Consider the following 10,706-nt stretch of genomic DNA (forward strand, 5'->3'; position numbering starts at 1 on the left):
GCTCTATTCCCGCCAGGACCCCGCCCTTCCCCGCACCCTCTGGGCTGGGAGGGGCCTCCCACTCATCTAGGCATTCGGGACGGGGTGGGGGTGGAGGCTGCTTATTGGATCCCGAAAAGGGCAGTTTTGTAGCTGCTGCTGCTGTGGGTCCCTGTCACGCGGTCCCCGTCCCCTCCTCACTTATGGTCTCTCCACTCAGAGGGTCAGCCCCTCAGCGGAGATGGTGATGATCGACCGCATGTTCATTCAGGAGGAGAAGACCACCCTTGCCTTGGATAAACAGCTGGCCAAGGAGAAGCCCGGTAAGAGGGGAGGAGGGAGACGTGCCCCACCCCCACGGGTGCCCAGAATTCCATTCGGGGCCTGGAGTGGGCGTGTGTGGCCTTACCTCAGTCCACCACTAGGGGGCGCTCGAGCCCACGTTCCTGCTGTGCTGGGCCTCTCCTGCTCACCCACCCGCTCTGAAACCTGTGAGGGTTTAGTTCATTTACCTCCATCCCAGTGTGTCCGTTTTATCCCCTGGGCCCGGGGATGGCGGGAATATTCTACCACCTCCCTTCCCCCACAGGGCGTAGAAAGGCAGAGCAGGGCCAGGATGAGGGTGAGGCAGGTGAGACACCAAGTTGCAAAATTTAAGGCGGTGCCTATTCTGCACTGACATGACCCTGAGAGTGAGCACCTGTTTAAATTGGGCACCTTAGGGGGCTCACACCCTGCAGGAGAGAGTGCAGTTGATTCCAAACCGCTGGTTTTTCCAGAACATTCCAAAAGCCCTCACCCACATTTAATGCTGACCAACTCCTGGCCTCCTTTAAATGGAGGTTCATTTTTCCTCTTTCCTTCCCCCAACCCGAGCCTTCAGTCCTGTAGTCCTTGAGTACTGGGCCTTAATTTTTTTTAAGTAGTCGTTCATACTTAAAGGAGAAACTGGTGTAAACGGGGTGGCTGTGGCGAACGAGGGGCAGTGAACAGTTCTGAAGTCTTCAGGCTGGGGGAGGTAGAATAGCATGCTGGTTAAGGGCATGGCCCAGAGGCGGACCACCTGAATTCAGATGCCGGCTCTGCCACTCACTGGCTATGTGACCTTGGGCAAGTTCCTTAACCTTTCAGTGCTTCTGTTTTCTGTAAAGTGGGGTTCATGATACCAATTTACAGTCCTTATCTGAAACCCTTGTCCAGATGTGTTTTTTAAGTTTTTTGATTTTAGACGGGTAATGAGGTGCCTAGATTGTGTCTTTAATTGAACGTGGGGTCAGGGGAGCAGTTTCAGATCAAACACATCAGTATTTCTGCAGTGAAAGAAATGGATGTTCAGCTAAATGGAATACATCAAGACCGTGTCATTTCAGATGAAGGAGCCCTGGTGGCACAACGTTTAAGTGCTCAGCTGTTAACCAAAAAGTTGGTAGTTCAAACCCACCCAGCAGGTCCTCCAGAGAAAAGACCTAACGATCTGCTCCCGTAAAGATTATAGCCTAAGAAACCCTATGAGGCAGTTCTGCCCTGTCACATGGGGCCTCTATGAGTCAGAATTGACTCAATGGCACACCGCAGCAACAACAACATGTTTCAGATCAGATTTTGACATTGAGTGAAATGCAAAACCTTTTTTTTTTTTTAGATTTTTAGAGCAGAGTCCAATAGAACTTTCTGCAGGGATGAGTATATATACCTGCTGTCCATTACAAGAGCCACCAGCCACATGTGGCTACTGAGCATTTATTTAGATTGTGGCAAGTGTGATGAGGAACTGAATTTTTTATTTGATACTTTTAATTTACATTTAAATGGCCCCATGCAGCTGTTGTTGTTAGTTGCTGTCAGGTCGATTCCGACTCATGGTGACCTCACATGTGCAGGGTAGAACTGTTCCATGGGGTTTTCAAGGCTGTGACCTTTTGGAAGCAGATTGCCAGGCCTGTCTTCAGAGGCGTCTCTGGGTGTGATCGAACCGCCAACCTTTCAGCTACTAGTTGAGTGCTTAGCCATTTACACTACCCAGGGACACCCTTCCATGTGGCTAGTGGCCACGATAGGGACAGTATGGTTTTAGAGTTTGGAGGATCTTGGAATTGCTGATAAGGGGTTGTGCCTAGCTGTGTGTCATAAGAATTTGATGAGTAGAGAGCTAGCCCAGTGGTTGGTACACAGCAAGTGTTAAGTGCACACCAGCTGCTGTTAGCTCTGCTCTCCACAGCTCATCCTTGTCCTCACCCCGGGGTTCTTTGTCTCCTGACTCTGCAGATGAGTACGTATCTTCCTCGCGCTCTCTTGGCCTCCCCTTTGCAGCCGCCTCTTCCGAGGGTCACCGGCTCCCGGGCCACGGTCCACCTTCCTCCTCTGTGCCCGGGGCCTCGGCTCAGCCCCCTCCGCACCTGCCCACCAAACTCGTGATCCGGCACGGTGGGGCTGGCGGCTCCCCCTCGGTGACCTGGGCACGGGCGTCTTCCTCCTTGTCCTCCTCATCTTCCTCTTCGTCCTCGGCTGCCTCGTCCCTGGACGCTGATGAGGATGGCCCCATGCCCTCCCGAAACCGCCCACCCATCAAGACCTACGAAGCCCGCAGCCGCATTGGCCTCAAGCTCAAGATCAAGCAGGAGGCCGGGCTCAGCAAGGTTGTGCACAACACAGCCCTGGACCCCGTGCACCAGCCCCCACCACCGCCCCCCGCCGTGCTCAAGGCAGCTGACCCTCCACCCCGGCCCCCACCACCACCCCCCAGCACCAGCCAGATGAACGGCACGATGGACCATCCACCACCTGGCGCCCCTGACCGCAAGCCACCTGCCCCAGCACCCCACTGCCCCCGCCTGCCTCTGCGGAAGACATACCGTGAGAATGTGGAGGCCCTGGGCAGTGGGGCCACAGAGGGGGCAGGCCGGGCCCGGGGCAGCAGCCCGGCTCCACCAGCCACCAAAGTGGATGAAGCCACCAGCGGGCTCATCCGTGAGCTGGCAGCGGTGGAGGACGAGCTGTACCAGCGCATGCTGAAAGGGCCACCTCCCGAGCCCCCGGCTGGGGCTGGGCAGGGTGGCGGCAGCGGGGACCCCAGCTGGGAGGTCCCCCCGCTACCTCCTGCCAAGCGGCGCAAGTCTGAGTCACCTGACGTGGACCAGGCCAGCTTCTCCAGCGACAGCCCACAGGATGACACGCTGACGGAGCACCTGCAGAGTGCCATCGACAGCATCCTGAACCTCCAGCAGGCCCCCGGCCGGACACCCGCGCCCCCGTACCCCCATGCCGCCCCAGCAGCCACCACGCCCGCCGCCCCAGCCCCTGCACCCCTCCACAGGCCCGATGCCTACCCGCCGTCCAGTCATAACGGCGGCCTCGGCACCAGGACGTTGAACAGATAACACCGGGCCGGACCTCCTGTCCCTGTCCCCTCACCCCACGCAGAAGCTGCCAGGGGCCATGGTTGCCTGACCTCAGCCCCCTGGGGGACACATGCCGGGGATTCCTGACAGTCTTTCTTGCCTAAGTTATTAATTAAGTCACAAAGGCCTCCGCCACCTCCTGCCTCAGCCAGGGTGGTGGCAGGGTGCGGCGGCGTGGATTTCGGGGAGGGGGCTGTAATGTAAAATGTCTCCCCACAAAAGGAGGGGGTGATCCTGGTGTGTCATTTCCTGTTTCTCTCCACTTCCTGCCACACCCTGCCCCTCCACCTGAAGGGTGTTTGCTGGGGACAGGAGCACCCTGGTTGTTTCCACTGCTCACTTGTGTGCAGGTATTGGTCTTGGTGTGTGTGGCTTCACAGAGCCACCAGAGGGCGCTCAGAGCTAAGCTCGCCCTCGTTCCTGCGGGCCCCTGCAGGTTGTAATAGGAAGTGCAGAGAGGGGGGTGGCAACACAGAACTCCCATCTGGGGGAGCTGGGCCCACAGCCTCTGTGTCACATCTGTGTGTGTGTGCACCTGCTCAGCGCTGCGTCCCATGTCTTCCTGTTTGTCTGCACCAGTGAGAGAGAAAGTGTGAGCCCTCCGACCCCTCGACTCATAGCTGAGCACCGCCCAAACCGGGAGCCGGGTTCCTCTCCTCTCCCTGCCAGTCTTCCCTCTGTTCTTCCTGCCTCCAGCCGCCCCCGCCAGATTTTGAAATCTCGGAGACAAAACTAGTACTGTAAGATAAATTTTTTTGTACTGTATTTATTGTGTATAACGATTTTTTTAAAGGAAAATTCTGTACATTTAGAACTCTTGTAAATTAAAAACCGATCCTTTTTTTAAAACTGTATTTTTGGCCCCTCTGCCCCATTGCTTTTGGGTATTTTGGGAGGGGGTGTTTGGAGCCTGGGGTTGAGGCTAAACCTATGTGGGTGGGGGCTGCGAGGCTTTATCCCACACATTCATTGAGCACCTGCATTTGTATCCTTGGCCACCGTAACCAAATACCACAGAGTGGGGTGGGCGGCTTAAAACAACAGAAATTTATTGTCTCAGGTCTGGAGGTTGGGAGTCCAAATCGGGGTGTCAGCAGTGTTGATTCCTTCCGAGGCTTTGTGGGAAAATCTCTTGCAGGCCTCTCTCCTAGCTTCTGGTAGCCCCCAGGTGTTTTTTCACCTTTCTTAAAGCAACAGTGTCACACAGCGTCCTTCCTCTATCTCCCTGTCCCTGTGTCTCCTCATCTTTTGTAAGGACATCATTCATACAGGATTGGGCCCACCCTCCTCCAGTATGACCTCATGTTAACCAAACCGATCACTTTTTTTTTTTTTTGTGAACGTACACACCATTTCAATAATTTCTACATATACAATTCAGTGATGTTGGCTCAAACTGATAAGACTCTTATTTCCAAACAGGGTCATATTCACAGGTACAGGGATTAGCACTTCAGCATATCTGTTTTTGGGGGGACACAACTCAGTCCATAACAGCCCCTGTTGTGCTCCAGGCCCTGTATAGCCCCAGAGGGGTTCACTGGTGAACAAGGCAGCCAGAGGTCCCTGCCCTTGCTTGCTGACTTGTTACTGGGGATGGCAGACAGTGGACAACTAAACAAATGTGTACTGTGTCAGATAGTGACACATCCCATGAAGAAAAGCCAAACAGGGTAAGCGATGGACAAGGCAGCTGCTAGGCCACAGGACACCTGGGTGTGCCCCTTCTCCTGGGTGGGGAGTTTAGAGAGCAGAGCATGAGTTGGATCCCAGCCACTCGTGCCCACCCAGCAGATGCCTTGTGCAGTGAACAACCTGCCCCACTGCACGCTAAGGCCCTTATGGCCGAGTGGGAGGGGAAGGATTCTTTGAGGAGGTAACATGAGCAGAGAGAGACATGCATGAAACAAAGGTTGTTGTGTGCCACCAAGTCCATTCTGACTCATAGCGACCCCATGTAACAGAGCAGAACCGCCCCATAAGGTTTTCTAGGCTGTAATTTTTTTTACAGGAGCAGATCGCCAGCCCTTTCTCCTGTGGAGCCACTGGGTGGGTTCAAACCACCAAGCTTTTGGTTAGCAGATGAGTGCTTCACTGTTGTGCCACCAGAGCTCCTTTGAAATGAGAGAGCCATGGGGATCTCCGAAGGGAGAACAGCCACGGTAGATGGAACAGCCTGTGCAAAGGCCCTGAGGCAGGAGCAGGCCTGGAAGGTTGAGGAACAGTGAGGAGGCAGATAGACCCGTAAACCATTTCCTTTTCCGATACCTCTTATCTCCTTCCTCTGTTGCTCCAGGCAATTAGAAACCAATTGTTGTATCCTGGATGAGCCTACATTCTTTATTTCTGCACACCCTGCTTCCCGTGAGCCAAGGGGCCAACAGCAAGGCGTTTGCAAGTGAGACCTGGGGGAATCAGAGTCCCCCCTCCAGGAGGAGGCAAAAACTGAGCTCAGCTCCTACAAACTTCTTAGACACCAGCTCCCAGATGCAAGCAGCAGCTCAGGGAGTTTGTTTCCTACTGCTGCTGTAACAGAAATACCACAAGGGGGCAGCTTTAACACACAAGTTTATTTTCTCACAGTTCAGGGCACTGGCTCTAGGGGAACGCTCTCTCTGCTCTGAAGGAAATCTTAGTCTCAACTTCTCTAGCGTTCCCTAGAGATCTCCACATGGCACCTATCTTCTCCCTTCTGTGATTCTTGCTTCTGTGCCTAATCTATTGTTATATCTTAAAAGTGATCAGCTGAAGACACTCTAGAGAACCCAGTGACGCAGCGGTTAAAGCACTTGGCTGCTAACCAAAAGGTCAGTGGTTTGAACCCACCAGCTACTCCACGGGAGAAAGATGTGGCAGTCTGCTTCCGTGAAGACTATGGCCTTGGAAACCTGGGGCAATTCTACTCTGTCCTATATATAGGATCACTGAGTTGGAATCAAATCATCCCAAAGACAACGATTGTGGTCTCATTAACATAACAAAAGAAAATTCTATCCCCAAGTCAGATTACTTGTACAACACACATTTTTAGGGGTTAGGATTTACAACATATATTTTGCGGGGGACACAATTCAATCCAATAACAGGAAGAGTCTGTGGGGTCCCCCTTTCCATACCTGTATCATCTGGAAAAGAGAGAGGCTCAGGACGGTTGACTCAGAGCCCAAGTCACCAAGGCACAGAGCAAGATTCAAACCCAAGACTGACAGTCCAAACCTCATCCACTTCACCATTGGGTTCACTACCTGTCTTCTCTGGCCAGTCTTTGAGAGATGAGGAAGGAGGAAACTAGAAGACAAAACACAACAAAAAACCTGAGATTGTGCTTTGGAGCAGGGCCCCTTGGGGCTGCAGGAGAATGAGGGGAGTTGGAAGAGAAGCCCCAACAAACCTCAGATTCAACAGTTCAGAAAGCAGAGACAATACTGCATATTTATTACGTTCTCAAAGCTTATTTAATGAGGCAGGGCAGTGTGAGAAGGGGCTTTTTCATGCCTTTGATTTCCTAGAATAACGTCTTTAAAATACATAAAATAATCCCCCCTCAAAAAAAAAAAAAAAACCAAACCCATTGTCGTCAAGTAGATTCCAACTCATAGCGATCCTACAGGACAGAATAGAACTGCCCCATAGGGTTTCCAAGGCTGTCGTCTTTATGGAAGCAGGCTACCACATCTTTCTCCTACAGAGCAGCTGGTGGATTTGAACTGCCAACATTCCTATTAGCAGCTGAGCGCTTAACCATTGTGCCACTAAAACCAAACCAAACCAAGACCGTTGCCATCGAGTCAATTCTGAATCCTAGTGATCCTATAGGATAAAACAGAAGTGCCCCCATAGGGCTTTCAAGGAGCAGCTGGTAGATTTGAACTGCTGACCTTTTGGTTAGTAGCTGTAGCTCTTAACCACTATGCCACCGGGGCTTCTAAAATAAAGCCTGCGGGGTGACAAAGGGAACTGATTATATTGAAATGCAGTTATCAGTATTTGTAACAAGGTTATCCAACCAGTTGCCATAGAGTCCTTTCTGACTCATGACGACCCTACATGTGTCAGCCAAGAACTGTGCTCCACAGGATTTTCAATGGCTGGTTATTCTGAAGTAAATCGCCAGGCCTTTCTTCCAAGGCACCTCTGGGTGGACTTGAACCTCCAACCTTTTGATTAGCAGCCAAGCACATTTAGCTTTTGCACCAACCGGGGACTCCCCAACACAGTCATAGGGGCTGCTTTATTAATATATTAATTACAGCTGGCACCAGTGGTTCAGTGGTAGAATTCTCATCTCCCATGCGGGAGACCCAGGTTCAATTCCCAGTCGATGAACCTCAAGCTCAGCTATTACTCATCTGTCAGTGGAGGCTTGCGTGTTGTTATGACGCTGAACGAATTTCAGTGAAGCTTCCAGACTAAGATGAACTAAGAAGAAAGGCCTAGCCATCTTCAGAATATTGTCTGATGTGCTTGCCTTGGACACGTCATCAGGGGGAATTAGTTGCTGCAGGAAGACATCATGTTTGGTGAAGGAGAAGGCCAGCGAGGGTGAGGGAGACCCTTGGTGGGGATGGATCAGCACAACAGCCGCAACAATGGACTGAACCATGCTGGCAATTGTGAGGATGACACAGGATCAGGCAACATTTCATTCTGTTGCGCATAAGGTGGCTTTGAGTGGGAGTCGACTCGACGGCAGCTACCCATCCATCTACCTACCTATCTACCTATCTACCTATCTGCCTATGCACCTATCCACCTATTTGTCCATCCATCCACATCCATCTATCTAACAATCTGTCATCTACCTATCTACCTATCCATCCATCTATCTATCTATCTATGGGCCAAGTGAAGCACTAAGCACTGAACAGTCTCTCTGGGTTTTCTGAATTCACTTTTCTGGGACTCAGTTATCTCATCTGTAAAGTGGGTATAACAACACCTGCTTCTCTGGAATATTATGAGGAGTCAATGGGATAATCCATGTAAAATGCTTAGACCTGGGTTTGCTCCTAGGAAGTGCTCATTAAATGTTAGGTTTTCATTCAACAAACACTTACTGAGCCCCTGCAGTGGACCTGGCACCGTGCTGGCCTCTGAGGATACAGCAGGGAACAGCATGGAGTTTTGAGGACTCAGCAGGGAACAACACTGTCAGAAACCCCTTCCCTTGTGGGACAGCTGTTCTCAGGAGGAAGACAGACACTAAGATTAAGACACAGAAATGTATAATATGTAGAGTGGTGATAGGACTGTGGAGAAAAGGAAAGCAGAGATAAGGGATAGATGGCGGATGCTCATTAGGCAGGGGATCAGGGAGGGCTTCACTGAGGAGGTGATATTTGATCAGAGACCTAAAGGAGGCGAAGGAGTGAACCATGCAGACTTCTAGTAGGAGAACATCCTAGACAGCGGCAGGAACAGCAAGTGCAAAGGCCCTGGGGTCACAGCGTTTGTGTGTTTGAGGAACAGCTGTGGCTTAAGTGGCTAGAGAGGAGTCAGTTAGGGGGGAGGGTGTCAGATAATGGCAGAGGGGCAAAATGGATGCTTTTACTTTAAATGAGACAGGAGCCAAGGAGGGTTATGAGCAGAGGAATTTCACAAACTCACTTAAGTTTTAAAATTATTATTATTTTTAGAAGACAGACACTGATCCTTTGCAATGAGACCACAAGAAATGGCTGGTGAGGTCATGGAAGCTTCAAAGATACATCCAAACTCCCTGAGGAACAGAATTACCAGGCCGAGGGCCAGGGACAATGATCTCGGGGCATCTAGCTCAATTGGCATAACATAGTTTATAAAGAAAATATCCTGTATCCTACTTTGGTGAGTAGCATCTGAGGTCTTAACAGCTTGTGAGCGGCCATCTAAGATACTCCACTGGTCCTAACCCATCTGGAGCAAGGGAGAATAAAGAAAACCAAAGACACAAGGGAAAGATTTGTTCAGAGGACTAATGGACCACAGCTACCACAGCCTCCACCAGACTGAGTTGAGCAATGCTAGATGGTGTCCGGCTACCACCACCAACTGCTCTGACAGGGATCACAATAGACGGTCCCGGACAAAACTGGAGAAAAACGTAGAACAAAATTCTAACTCACCAAAAAGAAAAACAGATGAGACTTACTGATCTGATAGAGACTGGAGAAACCCGGAGACGATGGCCCCAAAACACCATTTTAGCTCAGTCATGAAGTCACTCCTGCGGTTCGCCCTTCAGCCAAAGATTAAAACAAAAAAACCATTGCCGTTGAGTCGATTGCGACTCATAGCAATCCTATAGGACGGAGTAGAACTGCCCCACAGAGTTTCCAAAGAGCGCCTGGCAGATTCAGATTGCCATACTCTTGGTTAGCACCCGTAGCACTCAACCACTACGCCACCAGGGTTTCCGGCCAAAGATTAGACAAGCCAATAAAACAAAATGAGACTAAGTGGGCACACCAGCCCAGGGGCAAGGATGAGAAGGCAGGAGGGGACAGGAAAGCTGGCAATGGGGAACCCAAGGTCGAGAAATGGAGTGTTGACATGTCATGGGGTTGGCAACCAATGTCACAAAACAATATGCAAATTAATTGTTTAATGAGAAACTAATTGCTCTGTAAATCTTCATCTAAAGCACAATTGAAAAAAAAAGAAAAAGAACTGGCTGGTGCCTGGCAACCACTACTGAACGTTTGGATCAAAGATTCTAAAGAAGAGTCCTCATCAAAATGGAGAAAACGCAGAACAGAATTTCCAGTTCACACTGAATCCAGACTTTTTGGAGCCATTGTGGCTGGATGAACTCCCAAAACTGTTACCCTGAGATAACCTTTAAACCTTAAACCAAAAATATCCCCTGAAGTCATCTTTAAACCCAACAACCCCCCCCAAAAAAAAACCCCAAACCCGTTGCTGTCGAGTGGATTCTGACTCATAGCGACCCTATAAGACAGAGTAGAACTGCCCCATAGGCTTTCCAAGGAGCACCTGGTGGATTCAAACTCCTGACCTTTTGGTTAGCAGCCATAGCTCTTAACCACTACACCACCAGGGTTTCCAAACCCAGCAACAGATTAGCGTAATTAGTTAAAAAAAAAAAAGTCTGCCTTGAGCACTGCGCTCTTTTGAAGAACTATCTCTATGGGGTCAAATTGACAACAGTAAATGGAAAGATTAGGTAGGAAGCTTAGGGGGCAGTAAGTTTATGTTAATGGGGGAGGAACAATTTGGAAAAGGAGAGTGAGAATGGTTGTACAAATCAAAGAATATAATCAATGTCACAAAATTGGACATGTAGAAATTGTTAGTGTATGTTCTGTGCCAGCAGTTCCAATCCACCAG

General features: G+C 50.4%; 1 protein-coding gene across 2 annotated transcripts in view; it reads left to right on the top strand.

Annotated features, from left to right (window-relative positions):
• Positions 1 to 4,231, top strand: part of BICRA (BRD4 interacting chromatin remodeling complex associated protein) — a 97,962-nt gene extending 93,731 nt beyond the window's left edge. For both annotated transcript variants that reach the window (XM_064293919.1, XM_064293920.1), the window contains exons 14-15: positions 200 to 302; positions 2,245 to 4,231. In XM_064293919.1, the coding sequence (XP_064149989.1) occupies positions 200 to 302; positions 2,245 to 3,356 (1,215 nt within the window). In that variant the 3' untranslated portion in view covers positions 3,357 to 4,231. The remainder of the gene's footprint in view (positions 1 to 199; positions 303 to 2,244) is intronic.
• Positions 4,232 to 10,706: the final 6,475 nt, after the last annotated feature.

This window comes from Loxodonta africana, chromosome 11 (assembly GCF_030014295.1).
Source record: "Loxodonta africana isolate mLoxAfr1 chromosome 11, mLoxAfr1.hap2, whole genome shotgun sequence".
Classification (NCBI taxonomy): domain Eukaryota; kingdom Metazoa; phylum Chordata; class Mammalia; order Proboscidea; family Elephantidae; genus Loxodonta; species Loxodonta africana.